The 27,080-nt window shown below is 59.7% G+C and overlaps 1 protein-coding gene and 2 long non-coding RNA genes across 5 annotated transcripts; all 3 read right to left on the bottom strand.

The window, feature by feature from the left end:
- Nucleotides 1-1,089: 1,089 nt before the first annotated feature.
- Nucleotides 1,090-25,104, bottom strand: PLCXD1 (phosphatidylinositol specific phospholipase C X domain containing 1). Of its 3 annotated transcripts, none has more exons than XM_086696537.1 (7): nucleotides 24,944-25,091; nucleotides 20,652-20,789; nucleotides 15,691-15,827; nucleotides 11,305-11,433; nucleotides 10,220-10,375; nucleotides 8,010-8,193; nucleotides 1,090-2,429 (listed from the first exon to the last, which is right to left on the bottom strand). In XM_086696537.1, the coding sequence occupies exons 2-7, from the start codon at nucleotides 20,767-20,769 to the stop codon at nucleotides 2,191-2,193; spliced, it is 963 nt and encodes a 320-aa protein (XP_086552663.1). In that variant the 5' UTR covers nucleotides 20,770-20,789; nucleotides 24,944-25,091; the 3' UTR covers nucleotides 1,090-2,190. The 3 variants fall into 3 exon arrangements, with proteins under 3 accessions (XP_086552663.1, XP_086552664.1, XP_086552665.1); XM_086696538.1 differs by lacking the exon at nucleotides 24,944-25,091 and adding an exon at nucleotides 24,796-24,817; XM_086696539.1 differs by lacking the exon at nucleotides 11,305-11,433 and having other exon boundaries at nucleotides 24,944-25,104.
- On the bottom strand, nucleotides 5,790-8,002 carry LOC147571207 (uncharacterized). Its single transcript, XR_015247622.1, has 2 exons — nucleotides 6,817-8,002; nucleotides 5,790-6,697 (listed from the first exon to the last, which is right to left on the bottom strand). It is a non-coding gene; the product is annotated as an uncharacterized LOC147571207 (long non-coding RNA).
- LOC147571206 (uncharacterized) lies at nucleotides 17,602-20,645 on the bottom strand. The gene is made up of 2 exons (XR_015247621.1): nucleotides 19,998-20,645; nucleotides 17,602-19,935 (listed from the first exon to the last, which is right to left on the bottom strand). It is a non-coding gene; the product is annotated as an uncharacterized LOC147571206 (long non-coding RNA).
- Nucleotides 25,105-27,080: the final 1,976 nt, after the last annotated feature.

Below are 27,080 nucleotides of genomic sequence, written 5' to 3'. Positions count from 1 at the left end.
GGCGGACACAAACATTCCGGACACAAACAGAAGGTACTCGTGGGCCGGACGTGGCCAGGATCTACGGCCACGGGGCGTTCCAAGGACGCAGCATCACGTCCAGCGCCATCCCCTGCGGGCTTCGAGCTTCCAGTTCCTGGGCCTCGGGCCGCTCCTGGAATGATGGCATCCGCATACCGAAAACACAAGCGGATGTTCTGGAAAATGATCCCTTGCACCTGAAGAGACCACACTCCAACCCGGAGGAAAGTGTCGTCTTCAAGACTACCCTGAGAAAGCCTAATGTCCTCCTCCATCGGAGGCAGAATGCTCCGGAACACAAGACACACAGGAACCCCAGGGAGCCCTTCGTAGGGGAGAGGAACACCCACACACCATCGGGGTTCACCGTTGGGCTGAGAAGCTGAAAGGGCCAGCACCGTCAAGGTCGTGTGCGCAGCGCGGGACTTGTGACGTTGCGTCCACGCGGCTGGATCCCCGGGTACCGGGGAAGCGGAGCAATGCCGTCCTGCCCCTCACGGGGAGCACGGCCTCATGCACACACTCGGGGTTTTCACTCCCGGAGGCGGCCAGCCACCAGGAGAGTTTACTAAGCACGTTGCCCCAGGGGGTGGGGTGTGCTGCCCCTGGGCCGCAAGGAAAACCCCTTTGGGGCAGAAATTTGCATGAGGCCACGCAGTTTCCGTGGGAAAGGCAGACGTGACAGCGGGACACCGGCGCCCCCCCCCGCCCCCCGTGGTTCTTCCTAGACACCACATGTTGCACAAACCTAAAGTGCCCTGCCAGACTGCCGGCCCCACTTTAACAACCACATCCCCTCACTTCCTGTGTCTGCGCCCCAGGTTGGTCATTCTCGCCGTGTTTCCCACGTTTTCGTTATGACCGTGTCCGTTAAGGTGATCTCTGCCCGGTGGCAGGGACTCACCGACAGCTCAAGGGATGGTTAGCATTTTTTGGTTTTTTTTGAGCGATACGGTATGTTTCAGTTAAGGCACGAGCACTGTTTTTCTGGACACCACGCGATCGGTGCGTGGTTAATAGACTACTTCGTCAACACACAACTTTTGTATGTCCCGGGAAACCAAACAATTCATCTGATGCACTTTATTGCAGTTTCGCTGGACCGAAACCCACAGTATCTCCAGCGCGTGCCCGTGTCGGCTCAGGGGTCAGCTCGAAGCCTATGCATGTGGGCTTGGCGAGCGCAGGCTGGATGATGGCGTTGCTTTGCTCGCATATAGCGTGTGCTCCCGAGCCCGTGGTTGCCGTCTCTGATTAGGAATCCGCTAGCCCTGAGGGGGGGAGCCGCAAGGCCCCCAGACGCCAGAGCACCACGAACAGAGAAAAGAACAAAATAGAGTTCGCATCTTGGGCAAATAGAGACAGACAGACGGACAGACAGACCCTAAGAAACCACAGAACAAGGATGTTGGAAAACTGACCACTGCCCAACGTGGTCCTGGGAGAGGAGTGGCACGTGTGCCAGAGAGGGGAAACCCCAGCACCGCTTGGCCTAATTTCCGGGGATGCCTGAAGGTGGCCTCCCGGCGGGCCCCGGGATGCCACAGCAGCGCCCAGGGTGGGCACCCAGCTGCCCGTCACGCGTGCGGGCCCACACTGGCTCGAAGAGAGCGCCAGGGAGGCATCTGGAAAGTGAGGGAGTGTGTGCCAGACACCTCCTTCGAGGGCCCTCTGCTCCTTCCGTCCCTGTCGGAAAAGCCAGAGAAGCAGCCCCAGGAACCGTGGCCTGGGGACAAGCAAACGTGCGGTGGTTTCACCGGAAACAACAGTATCTCTTCCCCGTTTTAGTGGTTTTCTCCGTGGATCGGACATGCCCAGTCCCTACCCCACAGACGCGGTACTTTCGGGCTTTATGCAGCTCTGGGAAAGTGTCATAGGTCATCCTGCTGCCACCACAGCCCCAGGCGAGGGGTTGCCCCACGGCAGCCACGGCACCCGCCCACGGAAGCCACAGCTGCTGCTAAACCTGAAGAAGCAGATCCCAGGTTCCGGGTCCTTCTTCCTCTGAGGATTCGACCACACGTCTCTGCTGATCACCAGTGTGTGCTTTCCACTCCCGCCCCCAGGAGCCGCGAGGCTGGGTGTCACCCGCGGGGGGCGCTCCGTGGATGGGGGAAGGTGGACCCTGCCCCGCGACCCCCCCCCCCCGCCCCGTGCCCGTGCTCCGTGTCAGCATCGCAGCAGCTTGTCGTTGAGCCTGATGACGTCGCTGACAAACGTGTCCGCCCCGATGAAGTCCCCCGCGATGATGTTGGTGCACCGCACGCCCGGCCCAGGGCACTGCTCACGCACCCACGCGCACAGGTACGGCAGGTTGGGGAGCGTCATCTTCTCCAAGGACTCAGACAGGTGCGCCAGAATGTACGTCAGGTTCTCCGTCAGGTTGATGCCCGCCACGAACAGCCCGCCTGGAAGAGGAAGGAGAGGAAGCTGGTGCCACGGCAGTCAGGCTCCCCCGGCCCTAGTGTCCACACACTTCTGAGCACAGACTCTCAGAGCCGCGTGCAGATTAGGGTTCCGACGGCGGGGACACACGTGTCCACATCAGTGCCAGACTCCTGCCACCCAGCATGGGGACAGATAATGTCCGCAGGGATGTGCATGTCTTGATTCCCGTGTGGTGGACGGAATAACATCCCCAGAGATGACCATGCCCCGACCCCCCACACGACGGACACACTGATGTCCCCACAGACGTCCACCCCTTGACCCTGAGCGGCGGACACACGAATGTCCCCAGAGATGTCCCACGTGCTGGACGGAATAATGTCCCCAGCGACGTGTATGTCCCACTCCTGTGTGGTGGACACAGTAACCACTATTTGTCACAGCGGCAAATGGACACTCACACACCGCGTGTCAGCCAGTGGATTTCGGGGGGGGGGGTGGCCCAGAATCCTCAGACACATCGCAGAATCTCTGGGAGGGGCTCAGCACCTGTGTGGGTGGGAACCCCTGGACAAAGGTCTGAGAGCCCCCCACTCCCACCACAGGCGAGTTGGCAGGCGCCACAGTCAGACTTTTGGTGTCTCCCCGACGGTTTTCCTTCTAACCCTCAGAGTGCACGCTTGTCAAGCGGAGAAACACGAGAGTGCGAGATACCATGTCACAACCTGCTTCTCGGGTGGCCTTGGGGCCGGGCCTTATGTCCGTCTCTCGGGTTACAACATGGCTTCTGAAACAGGTTTGTGAGCACACAGAGGCGTGACAGGGCGAGCAGGAGGCATGCTCGGAGCGCGTGTGGGTGTGTGTGGAGCCTGTGTGTGTGTAGAGCGCGTGTGGGTGCGTGTAGACGTGTGGGTGCGTCTAGAGCGTCCGTGGGTGTGTGTAGAGGACATGTGGGTGTGTGTGAAGCGCGTGTAGGTGCGTGTGGAGAGCGTGTGGGTGCGTGGTGTGTGTAGAGTGCGTGTGTGCGTGGTGTGTGCAGAGCGCGTGTGGGTGCATTTAGACGTGTGGGTGCGTGTAGACTGTGTGTGGAGTGAATGGGTGCGTCTAGAGCGTGTGTGGGTGCGTGTGGCGCGCGTGTGGGTGCGTGTAGACCTCGTGGGGTGCACGTAGAGCGTGTGAGTGTGTGTGGATGCTTGTGGAGAGTGTGTGGAGTGCGTGTGGGTGTGCGTGCAGCACGCGTGGGAGTCTGTACCGCGCGTGTGGGCGCGAGCACAGCACACTGCCCACGACGCGTGTCGCACACCTGCAGCGCAGAGCTGGGGCAGGCTGTAGACCCGAGTCTCCGCACCTCGCTAGCGATACCACAGGTGCGTGTCCACATATGTACACACACGTAGATGTCTCGTGGATGTGCGTACGTGCGTCGTGCGTGTGTACGTGACGCGGGGAATTAAAGCAAAAAGGAAACGCGGACACAATGGAATTTCTTACAAGCTGCAGCCCACTGACCATCACTGGACAGCGCTCGCGAGTCCGCGATTTCTCTGGGAACGTCCTCTGTCCTAACGTTCAGGCTTCGCTAGAGGGAAAAACACCGGCAGCCTGACGCCAGCCGCCAGCCGCCAGCCGGGCCTCCAGGATCCCTGAGGATCCCTGATCTTCCTTAGCATACGAAGGTCCTTCTGGGCGCTTCCCTTGACCTCACCGCCCCCAGCTCACACGAGTGTATAACCAGCCTCTCCTCCATCCCAGAGCAGCACTTCCGGCCCACGGCCCGGTCCCTGCGCTTTGATAAAGCCACCTGTTGCACCAAAAACGTCTCGAGAATGCTTGCTGGGCTGCCGTCTCCGAACCCCAACATTTTCCACATCAGCCCGGACCTAAGCGGCTCTGGCAGGATGTGTCTGGCCCAGGCCAGCAAACTCCCTGGCGATAATTATGTAGACAGGCGTCCTCTTGATGGCACCCAGGCCGTCCTAGCAAAGGGGACGCTGACCCTGTCTGTTCCTCGTCAAATAGATGCAGGGGCTTCTCCCGAAGTCATTTCCCGGGATAACAGCCGCGATCATCGGAGCCAGCTGTGGTTAGTCTGCCTCGGGACGGGGACTTTCTGGCATGTTCCCAAGCAGCTGTGAAAACAGCACGCGTCCACTGTGGTGGGAAACCCCACGGTGTCTGCTCATCTGTCCGAGTCTAGGAGGCTTAGAATCCATCAGGAAGCCCTTTCTCTGCCTTCTGGGACGTCTCTCCTCTTTTGCCTCTCCTCCTTATTTTGCACCTTGCACCACCTTGGGTGGTCCAGTTGCTGGCCCACCACCGGTTCCTGGCCCAGCTCGGAGCCCGGGCTCCCCATCCCCTCCCCGCAAGGAGCAAACACCGGCCCCGGACTCACAGCGCCCACTTCAGAGATCCCTGCCCGCATCCCCGAAAAACTGACAGTGGGGAACAAGCTGATTGGCTTTCAAATGGACACAAGCAGAATATAATTCGGTGTTTAAGCTAATTTAAATTTGTCGGTTTACTTAAGATGCACCTGTCTTTAGACTCACGAGCCTTAAATACCACGCTGCTATTCTATTCGGGCTCACTAAAGGTGAGGTCAGGTCGTGTTATCTCTGTCGCAACTGGTCAGCAAAAAGACGACCTAAAATGATGCTTGATTTCTCAGTTTTCACGGGTGTTCTTAACATAGCTTGCAAAGTCTGTGGTGACCCGAGACTTTTAAAGCTTTGCTGCGATGACAAATTGGACTGAATTCCTTGGACATCCAGACCTTTCCCTAATAGGACGTGGCCCTGAAGCATGGATTGATTACTGAAGGTAGGTTTGTGGTTTTTCGGCTTCTTACTGCAGAGAAGCTCAGGGCATTTAAATCTGCTCGAAAACATGCTTTCTGCTTAAATGTTTTCATTTAATTTGTGCTTTAAATTTTAGATTCATAAATCTGCCATCTAGAGACTTCTGGCTGAACAGTTTACAATTGGTTACCAGTTAATTTCCACTGGAGACTAAGGTTTCTAACACGAAAAATTCTGCTAAATGGGGCGCCCGGGTGGCTCAGTCGGTTAGGCGTCTGGCTTCGGCTCGGGTCATGATCGCGCAGTTCGTGGGTCTAACCCTGGAGCCGGCTTCACATCCTCTGTCTTCCTCTCTCTCTCTCTGTCCCTCCCCCACTCACAGTCCTTCTCAAAAATAAATAAACATTTTTGAAAATGCTGCTAAATGTAATTAACCCTGATGGAAATAAGGGAAACAACACTGGATGAAAAAAAAAGGTGTAGAGGGTTTAAAAAGGGAAATCTTTGGAAAGGAATTTTGTGTGTGGTCAGGACTAAAGTTGAAATGCATGGATTTTTTAATGTGTATTTATTTTGAGAGAGAGAGAGAGAGAGAGAGAGAGAGAGAGACGCTCCACGCTGTCAGCACAGAGCCCCATGTGGGGCTCAAACTCACAAACTGTCAGATCATGACGTGAGTTGAAACCAAGAGTTGGATTCTCAACCAACTGAGCCACCCAGGCACCCCATAATGAGGGGATTTTAAAAGTACACTGGTATAAGTTTGGAATTCTGATTTCTCTGTTATAAAAAAGGACTTTTTTTTTATTGTTAGCCTGCTTTTGATAAGAACATGTAAACAAAGGGTTTTTTTCTCTGTTACCTGCCAAGAAAGCCAGTTTCTACATTTTTTGTTTATCAGGTCTTTGATTACTTAAGTCTCAGTGTTAAAAGAGCTAAGTTTTGCTAATAACTGTATAACCCTACACACTTGCCTTTGGAATCTTTTATTGCCTCCTTGGTTAAATAAATAACTTTGTGATGGTAGGTAATCCTATTAAGGCGCGTGCTTTGTAACTTCTTTAAGGCTTTTTAAACAAACTTCCCCAAGATTTAAATTGTAAATAAAGTCTTTTTGACCAATTAGATTTGCTTCTTTGGTACGTTAGGTGACTCAGGAAGCATCATTAAATAAATAATAGGTCTTAGGGCAAATGCTAGAACTATTCTGGAGACTATGCAATTCCTAAAGTGTGTTTTTTTTTTTTTTAAAGTTTATTTTCTTTTTGCACCAGCGAGCTTGAGCAGGGGAGGGTCGAAATCAAGAGTCGACACTCATCCGACCGAAATGACTTAGCCACCCAGGTGCCCCGAAATTCCTGAAGTTTCTGGAATGTCCTATTTGTGAGTGACCTGTGTAGACTCACATATGACCAGACAGCTCTAAGGAACTAAGGCTGACTTTACGAAACACGGAGCCATCGAGCCCCTTGGAAACGTTGGCTGGGTACCTGCTCACAGAGCTCCCAGCAGCCTCACCAGGTGAGTACAGGTCACTTCCTGGCAGGTGCAGCAACCTCAGGATATTTGGGGACCTCGTGACCAGGAGTTGGCCCCATTCTACAGGTACAGCAGGCAGGTCTGACGGAAGTACTTGCCTTGGCTTCTGGCCTGGAGAGGCTACGCTTGGCTCAGTTGAGAGATTCCTTACGAAATTTGCGAAGCAAATTTTGAAAAATCTGTATGGCTTATCACCATTCCTGCTGAGGTGATGTAAATAATTAGGCCAAGTTTATTAGCACTGGATTCGGTTTACAAACAGAGGAGTCTTGACTTGGCTACTTCTCCAAATGAGGGTAATTGCAGGGAAAAATTATGTTTCAACAACACGTCTTTGTAAATACTAATTTTTTTTTTTTTTTTTTTAGTTTTTTGGTTTTGTTTGTTTCTATTTTTACCTCTAGATTGAGAGAGAGAGTTGGGGGGAGGGGGCACAGGGAGAGAGACTGTGAGTTCGAGCCCCGCGTCGGGCTCCGTGCAGTGCCGACAGCTCAGAGCCTGGAGCCTGTTTTGGGTTCTGTGTCTCCCTCCCTCTGACCCTCCCCCATTCATGCTCTGTCTCTCTCGGTCTCAAAAATAAATAAACGTTTTAAAAAAAGAAAACCCAAAGATTTAAATGTCAACATTGTTCAGGGGGGAGAGATGTGGGAAACAAAGGCAGAGATGCTATTAAATGTCCTTATAACCTGCGGCCATTGGCGAACCCTTGACACCCTCAGAGGGAAACATCTCTCCAGCAACTCCCTACCCTCTTAAAGTTCATGCGTTGCTAGAGGGGAAATGACCTTAGCTTGACAATAGCCAGGCCTCCAGCCTCCGGAGTCCTCGTTAGCATATGAAATCCTTCTGGAACTTCCGTCCCTTCACCTCCCCCACCTCCCAAGTATCAGTCACCCCTCACAACCCCGTTCCGCCCACAGTCCTGTCCCCCCCGCTGTAATAAAAGCACCTGTTTGCACCCAAATAGCGCAACAATCCTTTCTTTCTTGGCCATCGGCTCAGAACCCCAACACTTCAAACCGCGTCGTGTGTATGGGCTTATCTGTTCCTCTGTGCATCTGTGCATCTGTGCACACATGTACACGTACCCACGTACAGACACGTGCTCACACAGCCACACACGAGTCCATACATGTTACGCGCGCACACACACACGCTACATGACTTCTAAAGTTCTTCCCTAAGAGCCGAAAGCAAACCCGTGAGCGATAACGTGTGTGTGAGCCCTGCAGGTGCCATGTGTGACCGACCCACACTGCTCACCTGGGCGGCCACACCTCTTCATGTGCTCCAGGTAGTGGATGAGCTCCTGGGGTTTCACCTGGTCCCCCCACCAGTAGGGGATCCCAGGCCACAGCTCCCTGTGCCGGCTCACGACACTCGCCTCCTCGTAGGACAGAATGACCTGCTGGCCGCGTGTCCACAGCTGGTTCAATGTCGGCACCTCCTGGAGAGGAAGGAGGAGTAGCGGGTACCTGAGAGAGACTGGTCGGGGAGTGTGAGAGACTGATGGTGGAGGATGGGGGTGAGAGACTGATGGTGGAGGATTGGGGAGTGAAACAGACTGATGGTGGAGGATGAGGGTGTCTGAGAGAGAATGATGGTGGAGAGAGGGTGAGAAAGACTGATGGTGGAAGATGGGGTTGAGAGACTGATGGTGGAGGATCGGGGAGGGTGAGAGACTGATGGTGGAGGATGGGAGTGAGAGACTGATGGTGGAGGATTGGGTAATGAAACAGACTGGTGGTGGAGAACAGGGTGAGAGAGACTGATGGCGGAGGATTGGGGTGTGTGAGAGACTGATGGTGGAGGATGAGGGTGAGAGACTGATGGTGGAGGATCGGTTGTCTGAGAGAGACTGATGGTGGAGGATCGGGGTGAGAGACTGATGGTGGAGGATCAAGGTGTATAAGAGACTCATGGTGGAGACCGGGGTAAGAGAGACTGATGGTGGAGGATGAAGGTGAGAAACTGATGGTGGAGGATCAGGTGTCTGAGAGAGAATGATGGTGGAGGATTGGGGTGAGAGACTGATGGTGGAGGATCGGGTGTATGAGAGAGAGACTAATGGTGGAGAACAGGGTGAGAGAGACTGATGGTGGAGGATTGGGGTGAGAGACTGATGGTGGAGTATCGGGGAGTGTGAAGGACTGATGGTGGAGAGCAGGGTGAGAGAGACTGATGGTGGAGGATTGGGTGTGTGAGAGAGACTGATGGTGGAAGATCAGGGTGAGAGACTGAAGGTGGAGTATCGGGGAGTGTGAGAGACTCATGGTGGAGAGCAGGGTGAGAGAGACTGATGGTGGAGTATCGGGGAGTGTGAGAGACACTGATGGTGGAGGATCGGGGTGTCTGAGAGCAACGGTGGTCGGTTATCAGGGTGTCTGAGAGACGCAGGGATGTGGCATCATTGGGGTGCCTGTAGTAGGGACATGGGGGGGGCAGGCAGCATCTACAACTGCTCCTTGGCCTCTGGAATGTCTGTGACCCAGACAGAAGTGTTACCAACAGCACCCTGAGCTCACGCTGACCCCCAGAGTCCCTGCCCGTCGAATAGCCAGGTGTGTCAGGAAGGTCAAGCACGTGTTACTACAAGGACCAGTGCTCGAAGGACCAGTGATTTTGTACGTGGACCTCCCACCCTCTTCCGTCTCCCCTCTGTGACGTTCCCTCTGGAGACTCAGCCTGGCGGTCTGTCCCCTAACAGCTGCTCCTGCCACCTTCCCTCAGAAGCCCCAAGCACCTGGGTGCCCTGGGTCACAGCAGCCCCACTGTCTTGTTTTGGCCTCAGACCAGGCTCATAGGACGAACTTGGAGAAACGCCCCAACAAAGTGACGTAAAATGGACCCGAAATGGATATGGAGTTAACTTTTCAGCTTCCCGGAGACCCAGGGAGGGTAGCTCCAGCCGTCGCCAGCAAATGGCACAAATTATCTGGATCACAAAGACTAGGTGTGTTGTGGGCTCAACCGTGTCCCCTCTGAATTCTTAAGTTGAAGTCCTCACCCCGATACCCCAGAACGTGACTGTATTTGGAGGTGGGGTCTTGAAGTAGATAACGGAGGTAAAATCAGATCGTTAGGATGAGCCCTGATCCAATAGGACTGGAGAAGGGTGGATGAAGACACAGACACGCACAGAGGGACGACCACGTGAGGACACAGCGGGAAGACGGGTCTACGTGCCCAGGAGACAGGCCTCAGCCCTGCCTGGACCTCAAACTCCCAGCCTCGTCCCCGCCTGGACCTCGCACTCCCAGGTTGTGTATGTGGCACAGTGGTGCGCGGGGCACACTGTGGGCGGGGGGTGGGCAGTGGTCTTTCTCCTTGGGCGCATCACAGAGAGCACTCCAGCAGCGCCCCCACCCCCAGCACCGGAATTATCTCACCATCATGCACAGCAGAACCAAGCACGCAGGGGAGTCTACAATCATACTCCTGCCCCCCACCTGCGCCAAAGGGGCCCTTCCTACCCCTCGGGGACACAGCATGTCCCCAAAGATGTTGTTGATACAGGCCACTAGGTACTCATGCAGGTTGTCCGTCAGGCCATCGAAGTCCCTGCAGGCCAGGATGACCACCTCCTGGGGGTGGCTCTCCAGCCACTCTGAGATCTCCGTGAGGGTGTCCTGCACAAGAGAGAAAGGGGCTCAGTCGGACCGTCCCGAGGGGGGCCAGGAAGCTGAGGACACTCCCACAGGCCCAAGGGCCTTCTGTAAACAGAACCCACTGGGCAAACGGGCCTGGGTCCTGGGCCAACAAATAGCCAATGCAGCCTCACCAACGACTGCCGGGCTGCCAGCCATTATCCTCGGGGAGAAGCATATGCTTGTGTGTGTGTGTGTGTGTGTGTGTGTGTGGCCATGTGTGTGCACCCTCACTGCACAGGGCACCGTGTGTGCAAAGGTGTAAAGTCTGCAAGTGCAGGGAACATGCAAAGCCCGGCAAGTGGCATGTGGAGTGAGGTCCCGGAATGGTGTCACCCGGCCCCAGGCGTCCTGGACGGCAGGGGGGAGTCAGGCTGAGCGAGAGGGTGACTCCTCATATTCGGACTTCAGAGCCACTCAGGTTGTGGCGGAGGAGACAGTGCAAGACGCCCCAGGCCCCAACCAAAGGCAGGAAGACAAGCGGCCCCAGGTTTGCAAAACCCAGGAGAGGTCAAGAGTCGTAACCTCTGGACGGCTGGACCCCACAAGGGTGCGCATCACCGCATGCGGGCCTCCCCGCAGCAGCCGCCCAGCACCCGAGCCCCTCCAGCACCCGAGCCCCTCCGTGCGCCAGCCGCCCCGCCCCCCCTCCGCGACCTCGCCCTCCTCCCCTCCCCACTTCCCCCGCGCCCCCCCTCCTCAACCCCGTGACCCCATGCACCCCCCACACCTCCACCAGCGCGGTCCAGTACACCATCCCCCTCCCCCGCCCCCCCACCTCCCCTCCCACTCTCCAACCCCCTCCCCGCCGCACCTTCCCCTCCCCCTCCGCCCCCCCCCCCCCCCGCAGACGTGTATACCATCCCCCTCCCCCGCCACTCCGCCCCTCCCCCCTGCCCCTCCCCCCGCACCTCCACCAGCGCAGTCGAGTACACCATGTGCACGAAGTGCAGGTTGTTCTCCGAACCCTCCGGCATGTGCGCGACCCGCAGGTCCAGGTACCGCACCCCGGCGTCCAGCTGCTCCGTGACACCCAGCACCTGTGGACAGAGCTCCGTCGTCGCTGCTGGGGGCCGTGGGGCTCCCGCCTCGGCTCATTGCCCCCCCCCCCCCCCCCCAGTCCAGGGCTCACGGTCCGGCCGGAGATGCCCCCTCTGGGCCACGCTGTCTGAGGTCGAATCAAGAGCTGTTCTAGGTGCCGGCTGCGGTCTGGACGCCGCGCACAGCCTGGCACTGGGCACATGCTTTCGGGTGACACTGGCCACGGTGAGCCACAGACGGAGCCTGGGGAGGCCCTGTCCTGCCGTCCACGCCCCCTCGGCGCTGCCCTGCAGGGTCCCGCCTCCCCCTCGCCCGGGGCGGGCACCGGGAAGGAACGCTCTCTGGGCCTCAGCAGCCCTGAGCCAGGCCCCCAGGGCCGCACCTGCACCCTTGGCGGTCAGGACGCGCGGAGGAGGGTCAGCGGAGGTGGGCACCGTCCCCACGCCACAAACAGCAGGAGGACAGGCAGGAAGGAATCCAATCCACAGAGGGTAAAGGAGGGAAAGGCCGCACCCTCCCACACAACGTGACAATGGAAAAAGCGAGAGTTAAGTAATTTGTACATCCTTGCGGCCCTGCAGGGAGCCAGGGTCCCTCCTGTGAGCCCCCCTGTGGAAACATGCAGCACTCGGGCTCAGGAGGCTACCTAGAGGCTTTCGTGTCCCCTACTGTGTGTGTGGGGGGGTGAGGTCCAGCCAGGTGCTCCCCCCTCTCCCCCCACCGTGCAGAACCACCTGCGAGGGGCCTTGACGCCCAGGTCGGCCCTCGCTCAGGGACCCCAAGCTCTCTGCAGGAGCGGACTCCGGGGACAGGAAAGCACCCAGCTGGCTACTCCCCGGGGCACAGGCTTGTGCCTCAGGTGGGCTGAGGTCGTGGACGGACAGGACTGAGAAGTGAACATTTTCTCCCGTAAAACACCCCTTCACACGCGTATGGTGTCTTTTCAGAACGTAAACTAGGTGCTCGCGGTATCAGTATTAGTAAAGCCGCGGGATCTGAGGAGGTCGTCACAGGACGCGCGCGCGGTCTGACCGCCCAGGGCGGATCCCTGCCTACACCTGGGGACGCAACACGGCGGCTGCGGCCGAGAACCTCCCTGGAGCTGGATGGGGCGTTCCTGCCCCTTCCCCTCCGTGTGTGAGCTACAAACTTAACATGATGCCCTCCCCGGTGCTTCTTCCCGAACGGTGTGCATTGGCGATGGCACCGTGTGGCCTGGGGCGTTCTGCAGAAACTCAGGGTGTGCACAGCTTCCCGGCTGTGGACGCACCCCATACGCTTTCCTGTGGCCGGTGCTTATGAACAAGCGGTTCTGGTTGTTTCCTCAACCGATCCCCTGGAGGCACCCAGACTTTACAACAGCATACCCCCACCCAGACCTCCTCATGGCCCCCAGCACCACGAGACCCCAGCACCACGGGGACCCAGCACCACGAGACCCCAGCACTGTAGGGCCCAGCACAAGGAGACCCCAACACTGAGAGACCCAGCACTGTGGGACCCCAGCACCGTCCAGGACCCCAGCACTGCTGGGACCCATCGCCACTCAGGACCCCAGCATCACAGGCCCCCAGCACCATGGGACCCAGCACCACGAGACCCCAGCACTATAGGGCCCAGCACTGAGAGACCCAGCCCTGTGGGGACCCAGCACTGTCCAGGACCCCAGCACTGCTGGGACCCATCACCACTCAGGACCCTAGCACCACGGGACCCCACCACCACGTAGGACCCAGCACCGTGGGGACCCAGCACCATGAGACCCCAGCACCGAGAGACCCAACACTGTGGGGACCCCAGAACCGTGGGACATGGCACTGCGGGGACCCAGCACCCAGGACCCCAGCACTGCATGCCCCCAGCACCGTGGGACCCCAGCACCGTCCAGGACCCCAGCACTGCTGGGACCCATCGCCACTCAGGACCCCAGCATCACAGGCCCCCAGCACCATGGGACCCAGAACCACCCAGGACCCCAGCACCGCGGGCACCCAGCTCGGTGGGACCCCAGCATCTTGGGACCCCAGCACCGCGGGACCCCATCTCCAGGACGGCAGTGAACCCGCTGACCCCTCCCGCAGGGCTCTGTGGTGACATTTCAGGCTGGCCAGTGCAAACACCTCACACAAGTAGGGAATCTGGTTTCTCCACATTCCAGACAGGCAGGTCCCCAGAGGGATTCCTGCTGCCCTCGTGACTTGAATTCCTGCTGCGCGGCGATTACAAAGCACCAGAGCCCGGGACTGGGGCCTCCGGGAACCCGGAGTTTCCAATGCACACGTCCAGGGAGCAGAGAATTCGGACCCCTGAGCCCCCCACAAGCGGCGGTGGGGGGCTGGGCTGCTCCCCAGGTGGGTCCTGCATTGCTGCCAGAACCTGGAACCATCACGTGCCTCTCCTCCCTCACTGACACTGTGCGGTGACGGCCATACGGCCAGCTGCCTGCCCCTCCCCCACCGGGATGCCCGAGGTCACCCTGGGTCTGCTCTCCCCATTCCCCACCGGGACGCCACGGGTCACCCTGGGTCTGCTCTCCCCAACCCCCACTGGGACCCTCTGGGTCACCCCACCCTACACCAAGGTGCCCTGGGTCTCCCTGAGTCTGCTCTCCCCATTCCCTACCAGGACGCCCCGGGTCACCCTGGGTCTGCTCTCCCCACCCCCCCCCCCCGACCCTCCGGGTCACCCCACCCCCCACCAGGATGCCCTGGGTCTCCCTGAGTCTGCTCTCCCCGCCTCCCACCAGGACACCCCGGGTCACCCTGGGTCTGCTCTCCCCACCCCCCACCGGGACCCTCCGGGTCACCCCACCCCCCACCAGGATGCCCTGGGTCTCCCTGAGTCTGCTCTCGCCGCCCCCCACCAGGACACCCCGGGTCACCCTGGGTCTGCTCTCCCTACCCCCCACCAGGACGCCCCGGGTCACCCTGGGTCTGCTCTCCCCACCCCCCACCGGGACCCTCCGGGTCACCCCACCCCCCACCAGGATGCCCTGGGTCTCCCTGAGTCTGCTCTCCCCGCCCCCCACCAGGACACCCCAGGTCACCCTGGGTCTGCTCTCCCCATCCCCCACCGGGACGCCCGGGGTCACCCTGGGTCTGCTCTCCCCACCCCCCACCGGGACCCTCCGGGTCACCCCACCCCCCACCAGGATGCCCTGGGTCTCCCTGAGTCTGCTCTCCCCGCCCCCCACCAGGACACCCCAGGTCACCCTGGGTCTGCTCTCCCCATCCCCCACCGGGACGCCCGGGGTCACCCTGGGTCTGCTCTCCCCACCCCCCACCGGGACCCTCCGGGTCACCCCACCCCCCACCAGGATGCCCTGGGTCTCCCTGAGTCTGCTCTCCCCACCCCCCACCAGGACACCCCGGGTCACCCTGGGTCTGCTCTCCCCATTCCCCACCAGGACGCCCCGAGTCACCCTGGGTCTGCTCTCCCCACCACCCCCCACCGGAACCCTCCGGGTCACCCCACCCCCCACCAGGACACCCCGGGTCACCCTGGGTCTGCTCTCCCCACCCCCCACCAGGACGCCCCGGGTCACCCTGGGTCTGCTCTCCCCACCCCCCACCGGGACCCTCCGGGTCACCCCACCCCCCACCAGGATGCCCTGGGTCTCCCTGAGTCTGCTCTCCCCACCCCCCCCACCAGGACGCCACGGGTCACCCTGGGTCTGCTCTCCCCACCCTCCACCGGGACCCTCCGGGTCACCCCACCCCCAACCGGGACGCCCCAGGTGACCCTCAGACTGCACATCACCCAGACCTTCCTTTCCATGTACACCCTACCCCAGGACGACCCCCCCCCACCCCAGTGCTCACAATGCCCTCAGACCCCCAGGAGCAGAGGCCTCGGCAGGGAGTTTGAGCAAACCCCAATCAGACAGGAGAGACTGACCCCTCTCAGGATGTGGGGACCCGGCCCCTCCCTGTCCCTCCCTGAGCATTCAGGGCAGAAACCTGTCATTGTGGGTTCTTTCTCCTCCTTTTCAAACGTGTGCCCGTCTCTAAACAGGCCTCTAGACAACGGCACGGCCCAGAGGAGGTTCCCCAGGACTGGGGGCTCTGAAGTGGGATCCCGTGCGGCCTGCCTCCAGCCGGCAAAACACCTCACAAAGACACGGGGACGTGCATTGTTTGTGGCTGCTGGGCTGGGTTGGCCAAACGTCTGTTTTCAGTAGTGTTTGCCCTGCCGGGGAGGGCACCCACCCGGCAGATGGCACTGATCGGCCGGCCCCAGGGCCCCGCGCCCCTCACCTGGGTGGTGGACCACTTGAGCACGATGGGGCGTGTGATGCAGGGAAGGACCTTGCCCAGCAGCTGCAGCAGCCGGGACTGGCTCTGTGCAATGGGCGACTTCTTGTCCAAGCAGTACGTCATGGTGTCGTGACTCCCTGCAAGCAAACCCGAGGGGACTTTGCACCCGGGAGCCCCCTCCGCCGGGCGCCCCGTGAGCCCCCGCTGCCGGGCGCCCCGGGAGCCCCCTCCACCAGGCGCCCCGTGCCCGGCGGTGGGTACTGCCCCAAACTCATGCCCACCGTGCCGATGGGGACAGGGTCGTCCAGGACCAGGGTGGCCCTAAACCTGGGTGTCCTTTTAAGGGACACGAGGAGAGACACAGACACAGAGGAGATGCCACATGACACCACGCGGTTCCTCGCGGGGAACTCCGCCCCTGGTTTCGGGGACCTTTCCGCGCCAAGTGATCCTCATCCAGCACAGCCACCAACGTGCCCCCCTGACCTGGAGAAACACCCCCATGTCCGTCCGCACTGACGTCCGTGAAGGTTTTCCAGAAACTCTTGAAGAAGAAAGCGGCACGTTTACTGGGTGCGAACGTTCGCATGTTGTACAGGGACGTCCGTGTAAATAAGCACAAATACGTATAAAAAAGCGAAGCTGCCGGAATCGCTGAGACCCGGTGCTGCTGATTCCACAGATCACCGCATCAGAGCGCTGACTTCAAAGACGGGCGCGGTTTTGCGCATCTAAGGTGTTATAACGGAGGCGATCTGCTCGCTGGACAAAATCAGTGAGCACCGAGATCGGGAGAGGTTCCTGGGCCCTGCGTCCCATCCCGCGGAACCCACGACGTTTACAGGCTTAGCTGGAGAAACGAAGCCGTCCTGCTCTGTCGGAATGTGCCAGGAAATCTTTCTGAGGACAACCCCGAACGCAAACGTATGAAAGGAGAAGACGGAGGCTGGAGGCAGCAGAGAAAAGAGAAGGAGCCGGGCCTGTGGGCACTGAAAGGTCACACCCGTGCACATTTCTGGCCCCAGAGCTGTGAGTTCACACAGCTGTTTGGAACCACACAGATTGTGGCCCTTTGTTACAGCGGCCCCAGGACACTTTCACAGCCACCTGGACACGGCGCCTTGGGGACTAGGGGCCCTTTCCCCTGTGGTGCTGGGACGTCCCCTACCGCCCACAGCTGCCCCCGCTCCCCGGATCTGACCCCTAAGGGAGCTACTCTCCCACACGCTCCCCAGAGGCCACCTGCTTCTGCGGGGCACGGAGGGGAGGGGAGGGGAGGGGAGGGGACGGGCCTGAAGAAGGGCATGCCCTGGGCCCTTGGTGGCTGTTCGTCCCAGAAGAGTTCCCTGCAGATCCCCTGGAACCACCCGGAAACCGCCTCCCACAAGGAAAATGGCCCCAGGGCAAACTGGAAACCCTGTGATGTGATCACCAGGGAGTGAGAGCACAGTGACACACCTCTCTCCTGGAGCACGTGGGTGTGGCCAGGGGTTCCTGACACCGATGACGGGGGCGTGGCCATAGGGCATGACATGAAGGCAGAGGGCCGTGGGAGGGATCCCCTCCCACCACCTGGTCAAGAGTCCAAGACTCAGGATGCGCCTGGAGAAGCTTGCGATGGGGAAGTGGACGGTCCCCACGCCCAGGGACAGTCCTCACTTACATACACTCCTATACGAATGTCAGCGGAGGGCACACAGCCAGTAAGATGATACTGCGGCTCCATATTTGCTGATACAGAAAATGCAGACAATATTATGCTAAGTGAAAACGTAGATCAAAAATTGTACAGTTGGGCCTTCTTTTCGTTTATAGTATATATCTTTATATATAAAAATGGATTACCCCTATATGTAAATGGATTCACATATATATTATAATATAGAACTATAAACTGCAGACAAATCTATATACGTCACAGAGAATGTAATTTTTTTTAACTTACACGTTTGCATTTGTCTGCAATTATTATGTATTGGCTCTATGAGTTTTTTGTGGCTCCCTTACAAAGTGGGAGGCTTCAAAGAACAAAAATTAATTGTATCCCAGCTCTGGCGGCCAGAAGTCTGATATCCAGGCAGGGCGGGACCACTGAGATCCAAGGGGGCGGGACCAAAGTCCCTCCAGAGGCTCCAGCAGACGGTCCTTCCTGCCTCTTCCAGCTTCTGGGGCTCCAGGGGTCCCTGGGCTCGTGGGCCTGTCCTCCTCATCTCTGCCTCTGTCTTCACGTGGCTTCTCCTCTGTGTCTGTGTCTCCCCTTCTGTCTCCTACAAGGACACTTGCCATTGGATTCAGGGCCACCCTGACCCAGGATGGGCTCATCTCAGATCCTTCACTTACTGACATCGGCAAACACCCTATTTCCACATAAGGCCCCGTTCTGAGGCTATGCGGGACGTGAATTTGTAGGCACTGGTCAGTGCCTAGAATCGGGTTTGTGTGGTCACCCCTCGGGCCCAGCGGGGACACAGCCTGACCCCCAGGGACTCTCTCTCGTCTGTGAAGTCATTCAGGTGTTGGGACTCGGGCCACTGTGGGAGTCCAGCTGACAAACAGCAGACAGCCATCTGGGAAATAACCAGACTGGGTCCTGCCCCATCAAGAGAAACCGCATTCGAATCAAGCATTTAAACGTTTTTGAGAAGTCTTCGTAAAATCCCAAAGGAAAGCGCTAGGACAGGGTGAAAACGTGGCTCAATCTGAAAACCCACAAAAATGTACCCAGGTGAGAAACCTGCTTATTTTTGAGGGAGGATCTCCAGATACCGCACGTGCATGGACGTGGAGACACGGAGTGGGTCCACTACAGCCCTTGGTTTTGGCAAAAACAAAAGGCTGGTAATGCCCACATGCTCATCAGTGGGGAGCGGCGGCCACTGGTTCCGGGGCCACTGGAGCCGCAAGGGCCCAGATGGAGCCCAGCAGGACTCAGGGTCACCAGGTCGTGCCCCGCGCAGGCCTGGCAGGCGTCCCGGAGAGAGGGGTTCTGTCCCCAGGAGGGGGGGTTCTGTCCCCAGAGGGGGGGTTCTGTCCCCAGAGGGAGGGTTCTGTTCCTAAAGGGGAGGGTTCTGTCCCCAGGGAGGGGGTTCTGTCCCCAGGAGGGGGGTTCTGTCCTCAGAGAGGGTGGGTTCTTTTCCCAGAGGGGGGGTTCTGTTCCCGGGGGGGGGGGGACTCTGTCCCCAGAGGGGGGATTCTGTTCTCAGAGGGGAGGGTTCTGTCCCCAGAGGGGGGGGTTCTGTCCCTGCTGCCCCTCTGCCCCTCTCTCCCTCCCCTGCACTCCCAGCCCTCCTCGACTGGGCCTGACCTGCCAGCCAGCTGCTCTGGCCGCACCAGACCTATGGTCCCACAGGTCCTGTGATAGGGATGGCTCACAGCCAGCTGGCGGCTCGAGGTGCCCCGCAGGAACGCAGTGCTCGGTCCTTACAGCTGAAGGGCTAGTGGGTTCCCTACACAGAGGGACAGACTGGAGGGGGAGCAGTACCCCAAATCCCTATGCCATCACATCTCCCCTCAGCCACACTCCCTGGGACTGTGCACGTGCCTGCTGGGCCACATCAGAATGAAGGAGACGGAGAAGGGAAGACGGTCATTTGGTGCATGTGTGTGCATGTGGTGTGTGTATGCCTGTGTGTCTGTGTGTACATGTGTGTGCATGCGTATGTGTGCCTGTATCAGGTGTACATGTGTCTGTATCGCATCCATGTGTGTGTGTGCCTGTATTGTGTGCACGTGTGTGTATATGTGTGACTGCATTGTGTGCGTGTGTGCACATATGCGTGTCTGTATTGTGTGCGTGTGTGCCTATATTGTGTGCACGTGTGTGCCTGTATTGTGTGCATGCATGTGTGTCCATATTGTGTGCATATGTGTGCCTGTACTGTGTGCATACATGTGTACACATGTGTGTCTTATGTGCATGTGTGTGCACGCATGTGTGTCTGTATCGTGTGCATGCATGTGTGTGCCTGTACTGTCTGCGTGTGTGTGCACGCATGTGTGTCCGTATTGTGTGCATGAGTGTGTGTCTGTATACATGTGTGTGCATGTGTGCACACACGTGCCTGTTTCTGTGAGTGTGTATGTGTGTCTATCTTGTGTCCATACGTGTGTGCGTGCATGTGTGCATGTGTATGTGTGCTGTATTGTGTGCACATGTGTGCCTGTACTGTGTGCATGCATGTGTCCATATTGTGTGCGTATGTGTGTGCCTGTACTGTGTGCATGCATGTGTACACATGTGTCTGTCTTATGTGCATGTGTGCACGCATGTGTGTCTGTATCATGTTCCCGCATGCGTGTGCCTGTACTGTCTGCGTGTGTGTGCATGCATGTGTGTCCGTATTGTGTGCATGCGTGTGTGTCTGTGTACATGTGTGTGCATGTGTGCACACGCGTGCCTGTTTCTGTGTGAATGTGTCTGTCTTGTGTCCATACGTGTGTGCGTGCATGTGTGCATGTGTATGTGTGCTGTATTGTGTGCATGCGTGTGTGCCTGTACTGTGTGCATGTGTGTGCACGCATGAGTGTCTGTGTTGTGTGCGTGCGTGTGCCTATATTGTGTGCATATGTGTGTGCCTGTACTGTGTGCATGCATGTACACATGTGTCTGTCTTATGTGCATGTGTGTGCACGCATGTGTCCGTATTGTGTGCATGCGCGCGTGTCTGTGTATATGTGTGTGCACGTGTGCACAAGCGTGCCTGTTTCTGTGTGCATGTGTATATGTCTGTCTTGTGTCCATACATGTGTGCGTGCATGAGTGCATGTGTATGTGTGCTGTATTATGTGCATGCGTGTGTGCCTGTACTGTGTGTATGTGTGTGCACGCATGAGTGTCTGTGTTGTGTGCGTGCGTGTGTGTGCCTATATTGTGTGCATGCGTGCATGGTTCCTGCGGTTTCCGTGCACTCAGGCCCCACCCCATGGCCGGCCGCACCCCTGGGGGACGCAGAAGACCTCACCTGGGATGGACAGGTGGTGCAGAGGCACATCCCAGAGCAGGGGGCACAGCGCCGACATCCAGTCTGCATTTGTGCCGCAGCCCTGGAAGTTGCCAGAAGCGCTTACCTGTCCGCCCATCAGGGGCCACTCGGTGCGACCTGAGGAAGGAAACAAAGTTTTGCTGACGTAAACCAAAGGGCCCAGAGCCACTCTCCTGGGGGGCGCTGGCAAAGTGTGCACCCTACCCCCTGCCGGTGGCCCCTGCTCCAGTCTTGCGCTAATCCCTCCACCCCGCCACCCCCGCCGCGCAGAGGGGCTCACACGCCAGTTGGCCAGGTCTGTGGCTGCAGGGCTTCAATCCTGGGGGTGGTGGTGCCTTGGGGGCCCAGGTCAGCACCCTGCCCTCTGCCTCCTTGGGTTGGGGTGCTGGGCTGTGGTGCAGGGAATCTGAGATCTGTTCCCACGGAAGCCAGTGCTCCCTTAGAAGCAATGGGGAGACGTCTGGGGCTAGGGGAGAGGAGGAGGTGTCTCCTGGTCCTTAACCTACGGCCCTGGCCACTGTCTTCCCAGCATCTGCCAGGTGATGAACACGCATGGGGTGTAATTTACTCTCAGGATAAGCCGAGACACAGGTGGGCACAGGACATCGCCTGCCCAGAAAAGGAGCCCCAAAGACAGGAGCCTATCCTGGGTTGAGCTGTGACCCGCCACCAGATTCCCACGTGGCCTCTTCCCCCAGCACGTCCCCAGCCGTGGAAGCTCTCTGTACACACAGTGAGGGGGTCAGACTTGGCTTCCCTGGAAATAAGCCACTTCACCCTAAGGGTTATTTTGAGCGGAAGAAGACTGAAGAAAAGCAGAAACAAGAAAAACTCTCCTCCCTCCTCGTCTAACCCTAACCCTAACCCTAACCCTAACCCTAACCCTAACCCTCGCCTGCAAGCAGGTATAAATTTCCCTCTGTGCAGCCGTCCGCTTCCATCCCCTGTACCAGGAAGGGGAGGGCACCCCCCTTAGGTCTGCACAACTAGCCTCAAGGAGTAACACTGACCCTGCCCTTAGCCTCCCCCAGCCAGCTACCTTCTCAGGATTTAGGGTCCCTACAACCCCCAGCCCTTTCACTCTGGCTTGTCAATTCCACACAAATTCATCAACCTTTGGTGAAATGGCAGATAAGGCCTAACGTCCAACTGTCTCCCTGGGTCCACTCCTCTTCTGGGAAGGCCTCTACAAACATCCAGAATAAACCCTGTCCCCCGTCCATCTGTCTTCTGTCATTTCATTTATTTGTTTGTTTGTTTGTTTGTTTATAACATAAGCTGTGCACCCGACATGGGGCTTGAACCAACGACTCTGGGGTCCAGAAGGCATGCTCCACTGACTGAGCCAGCCAGGTGCTCCCCTCTGTGGTCATCTTATCTAATTTTATTTTTAAGTTTATTTAATTTATTTTGAGAGGGAGAGAGAGAGAGAGACAGAGAGAGAATCACAAGCAGGATTCACACTGTCAAGGCAGAGCCTGATGCGAGGCTCAAACTCACAAACCAGGAAATTGTGACATAAGCTGATGCTCAATTGACTGAACCACACAGGGGCCCCTCTTTGTCATTTTAAAATTTTTTTTAAAAGTTTTTTATTTATTTTTGATACAGAGAGAGACAGAGCATGAGCAGGGGAGGGGCAGAGAGAGAGGGAGACACAGAATCTGAAGCAAGCTCCAGGCTCTGAGCTGTCAGCACAGAGCCTGACGCGGGGCTTGAACTCACAGACCGAGATCATGGCCTGAGCTGAAGTCGGATGCTTAACCGACTGAGCCACCCAGGCGCCCCCCTCTTTGTCATTTTAATTTGCAGGTCCTGGTCCCAGAATCTAAGAGGTTAGAAAAAATTTGTTCCTTGTCTACACTGTGTCGAGTGCACCAACAGCCAACAGTACAGTATTGATTCTCATTCTGCCTCAGCAGACAAAAGCCTGATCCCTAACCCTAACCCTACCCCCGTCCATAAGAGGGTCCTAGAGCTAGCACCCCTGCCATCCATCTTCCCTCATGGTGGGTCCCAGGGCTCTCCCAGCTCACACCCAGTCCATCAGTGTCCCTGCAGGAGTGAGTGTGGGACCCCGGCCCTCCCGCGGGGGGCGGCAAGCATCCAGGTGGTCTGGGGCTGGCCTATGCACACAGGAGACATTCCTCAAGGCACTGTGCCATCCAGGGGCAGATGGGCCACCGCCTGCCCTCCGGCCATGCAGGTGTCTGGAAAGTGGGCAGACCGGGGACCGTGTAGCCCCAGCCTCAGGACCCCCTGTATGTGTCGGCTGGACCTCATCTGGGAGTGTGGTCAGCCCCAGCTAGGACACACAGAGCAGGGGCTGTGGCTATGCGTCTCCCAGCTGCCGCCCGGGGGGCCTTGTCCCACCCAACTGAGTCCTCCCCAGTCCCATCCCAGCAGGGCCCACGTCTCAATGGCCCCAGGAAGAGGCACCTTGGGTGAACCCTGAGATCTGCCAGGGGCTCACCATTTGGCTTCCAAGGAAAACCACTCTGTGAGTTTCAGCTGACAGGTAACGAAACACACCCCCTCCCCCAGAATGTGCCCCTGGGCATTAGGGTTCCTACCAGCTGGAGGGAGCAACAGACCCCAGAGAAACTGCCCAACGGGGCACTAGTTTGTCTGCGTGAAGGCAGTTTCCATGTAGACGTGAAATGTCCACCTGAAGAGATGCCTCTGCCCCTGCACCTGGGAGAGCTCCTCGGCGCCCCAGCCCCCCGAGTCCCCTCCGCCGAGCCCAGCCCCTGGGGAAGGTCCTGGGAGCACCAGCACCCCGAGTCCTCTCTGGAGCCCAGCCCCAGGGGAAGGTCCTGGGAGCACCAAAACTCCCAGTCCCCTCCACCAAGCCTAGCCCCTGCGAGAGTTCCTGGGAGCACCAGCACCCCGAGCCCCCTCCGATAAGCCCAGCCCCTGGGAGACATCCTGGGAGCCCCAGCACCCGGAGTTCCCTCCACCGACCCCAGCCCCTGGGAGAAGTCTGGGAGCATCAGCACCCCAAGTCCCCTCCGCCAAGCCCAGCCCCTGGGGAAGGTCCTGGGAGCACCAGCACCCCGAGTCCCCTCTGTCGACCCCAGCCCCTGGGAGACATCCTGGGAACCCGGCACCCCGAGTCCTCTCCAAAGCCCAGCCCCTGGGAGAGGTCTGGGATCCCCAGCACCCCGAGCCCCTCCGCTGAGCCCAGCCCCTGGGAAGGTCCTGGGCGCCCCAGCACCCCGAATCCTCTCTGCTGAGCCCAGCCCCTGGGAAGGTCCTGGGAGCACCAGCACCCCGAATCCCCTCTGCTGAGCCCAGCCTCTGGGAGAGGTCTGGGATCCCCCACACCCCGAGTCCCTTCCCGTGAGCCCAGCCCCTGGGAAGGTCCTGGGAGCACCAGCACTCTGAGTCCCCTCCGCCGACCCCAGCCCCTGTGAGAGCTCCTGGGCGCCCCAGCACCCCATGTCCTCTCCGGAGCCCAGCCCTTCGACAGCTGGACAGCCTCCACCCTCTCTGATCACATCAAGGCACGGCTCAGGGGTGCCCTGGGAAGGAGGGGGTTGATTGCACAAAACCGGGTGAGGGCAGGTTTGCAGGCTCCCGGCCCAAGCAGGTGAGACACAGCAGCCTCCCACTCGTGAGCCTTCGGGGAGGTGGCTCCGTGTCCACGCGGCGCATCCGGAGGTGGTGGCTGGCGACAGTCGCACTCAGGAAATAGCTCTTAGGTGAATAAAAGGACGGACGTGCCGCCGGCAAACCCGCGTGACATTCTGTCCCGTTCACGGTCCCCAACGCTCCCCGGCCCGCCTGCGCGCACGCAGGCTCTGCCCCAGCCCCAAGGACCCGCGATGACACCTGGGGCGCTAAGTCCTGCGCCAGCGGCAGAGCAGGGTCTGAGGACGCACCGGCACCTGCCGCCCTCACCACCCCGGAGCGGGTCAGCGCTGACCACGGCGAGTTCCTGCGGCCGCGGAGCCCGGAGTCGAGCCTGTGGCGGCCCCTCTTGCTAACCCTTCCCATCCGGTCCGGAGGACGTGCCGTGCCCCTCCCCCGCCCCAGGCCGGGACCCCCCCCCCCCCCCCCGCTGTCCCCACCTGTCCCCACTGTCTCCGCAGGGACCCGCGACCCGCCCGGAGGCGCTCACCGCGCGCCGCAGACTCTCCAGCGGACTTTCCGGCGAGGCCTGAGCCCAGGACGCGCCCCGCCCGAGCTCCAGGCCGGGACCCCCCACCCCGTCCCCACCTGTCCCCACTGTCCCCGCAGGGACCCGCCACCCGCCCGGAGGCACTCACCGCGCGCCGCAGACTCGCCAGCGGACTTTCCGGCGAGGCGCCTTCCCCCAGCAGCGAAGTCAAGCACTTCCTAAAATGCTCTGGCCTCGCCATTGGACGCCGGGAACCCCCGCCCCCGCGAGGAGGAGGGGCCACCTCCAGACAGTCACGCCCAACCCCACACGGGCCCCAGGCTGCACCCCCTACGTCCTGGCAGGACCCGAGCCGGGAGAGCAGGGCGCGGTGGGAGGCGGGCGTGCCCCATACGTCCCGGGCAGCCCCACCTGCAGGGACCAGACCCTCCCAGAGGACGGGAAGATGTCCTGAGGGGACCCGCGGGGTCAGCGGTCAGTGGTCAGGGACAGGAGGGTGTCCTGAGTGTGACCACGGGGTCAGGGTCAGGGGACAGGGACAGGAGGGTGTCCTGAGTGTGACCACGGGGTCAGGGTCAGGGGACAGGGACAGGAGGGTGTCCTGAGTGTGACCACGGGGTCAGGGTCAGGGGACAGGATGGGAGGACATCCTGAGAGCCTGGCCGTGCTTTGGCTGCTGTTCCGGTCACTCTGGACCCCAGGCCCAGAGCAAACAGGACTTTCATCAGAGCTCGGATGGCCTCATGTCCTCGGCGCCTGTGATCTCTGAGGACGTTGGTCTGCAATCCGACCGCGGCCTTTACTGAAGTGTGTGGCCCTCTGGCCTGAGTGGCTCTTGTCCCGGTCCCGGCCGGGCCAGGGCGTGTGGCCTCCGTCCGCGTCGGCGGAGGCGCATTCCAGGGCACGTGCACACCTGCAGACCGACCCACCCTGACGCTGACCCCGGTGACCCGGAGCCTCGTCCCGTCGGCTCCTGGGCGCAGGGCGCTCCGCACGTGCGCCTGGTGCGGGCTCTGCCCTGCCTGCCCGAGGCCAGCCGGGACCCAGAGCGCGCACAGGACAGCCCAACGTGTGCGGCGGAACCCCGCGCGACTGCCCCCTGCGCCCTCCGCCCGCAGAGCGGTCCGGCTACTGGGGCCGGGGCGGGGGAAGGGGGGGTGCCAGGCGCCGCCTCGGGGGCTCCCCGCCCAGCAGCCCCGCGGCGCCTCTTTCCGCGCCCGCGGTCCCTGCCTCCTCCTCCTCCTGCCCCCCTCCCCCTTCTTTCCCCTCCTCCCTCCGCCCTCTCTTCTCCCCTCCCCTCCCTCCCCCTCCCTCCCTTCGCCTCCCTCATCTTCCCCTCCCCCCTCCTCTCTCTCTTCCCCCCTCCCCCTCCCTTCCCCTCCTCCACTTTCTCCCTTCCTCCCTCCTTGGAGACCCAGCTCCTGGCCGGCAGCTCCCTGACTGGCCCCCTGTGCCCCGCCCTCCACAGCCCGGGGCCCCATGTACCGCCTGGGAAATGGGGCTCTGAGCTCCTGGGGCCTGGGCAGCGGCCGCCACTGGGGTCCCCCGCTGCCTGCGGAACAGACCCTCCCTCCCCGTCTGTCTGTCCGGGCTTCCTGAGGCTGGCCTCCACGCGCCTTTCCTGCCTCAGGTGGGGAGACCCAGGGCCCCGAAGCTGTCCAGATCCCCAGAACCTGTGACTGTCAGGCTCCACTGCGGACGGGACTCCAGGTCTCTGCACAGCTGAGCTCAAAGCAGGGGGCGGGTGTGCGTGCAGTCCCAGGGGCTGTGCTGGGCCCGCGGGCCCAGGACTGGGCGGGACCCTCGACAAGCACTTCAGCCTGGCTGGCTTTGCCGGAGTTGGGGGGGGGGGTGCGCAAGGGAACCCAACACCGGCGCATTCGCACCCCAGTGTGGACGTGCCTACTACCTGAGCCTGGACCCCACTGTGGACGTCCCTGCACCCGGGTCCCCTCCCGGACCCCACCGTGGACATCCCTGCGTCCCGGTCCCGAGTCCCCCCCCCCCCCCCCCGACCCCACTTGAACGTCCCTGCACCCGGGTCCCCCCCCCACCCCACTGTGGACGTCCCTGCACCCGAGTCCCCCCTCCCCCCCACTGTGGACGTCCCTGCACCCTGATGTCCTATAGCCAGACAGGCCAGGGGGACATTCATCACTGGAATAGGCGCCCCCCTCCCCACGTCCCTATGTCCAAAAAAGATCCCTTCCACAGACTCTGGGGGTCAGGACATGGCCACGTCTCTGTGGGAACACTGCCAGCAAGAGGCGTACTAGGGGAGGGTG

This window comes from Puma concolor, unplaced genomic scaffold (genome assembly GCF_028749965.1).
Source record: "Puma concolor isolate L17-30 unplaced genomic scaffold, mPumCon1.1.hap2 unalloc_scaffold_45, whole genome shotgun sequence".
Lineage (NCBI taxonomy): Eukaryota > Metazoa > Chordata > Mammalia > Carnivora > Felidae > Puma > Puma concolor.
The sequence above is the reverse complement of the archived record's forward strand: the minus strand, read 5'-3'. Positions and strand labels throughout refer to the sequence as shown.

Excerpts from the sequence above, each read along its gene's own strand:
- PLCXD1 (XM_086696537.1), bottom strand. The coding sequence starts at position 20,769 with ATGGGCGGACAGGTAAGCGCTTCTGGCAACTTCCAGGGCTGCGGCACA. Across the intron at positions 11,434-15,690 it reads TCAAGTGGTCCACCACCCAG|GTGCTGGGTGTCACGGAGCA; the intron begins GTGAGGGGCGCG and ends CTCTGTCCACAG. Across the intron at positions 8,194-10,219 it reads ACATGCTGTGTCCCCGAGGG|GAGGTGCCGACATTGAACCA; the intron begins GTAGGAAGGGCC and ends CTTCCTCTCCAG.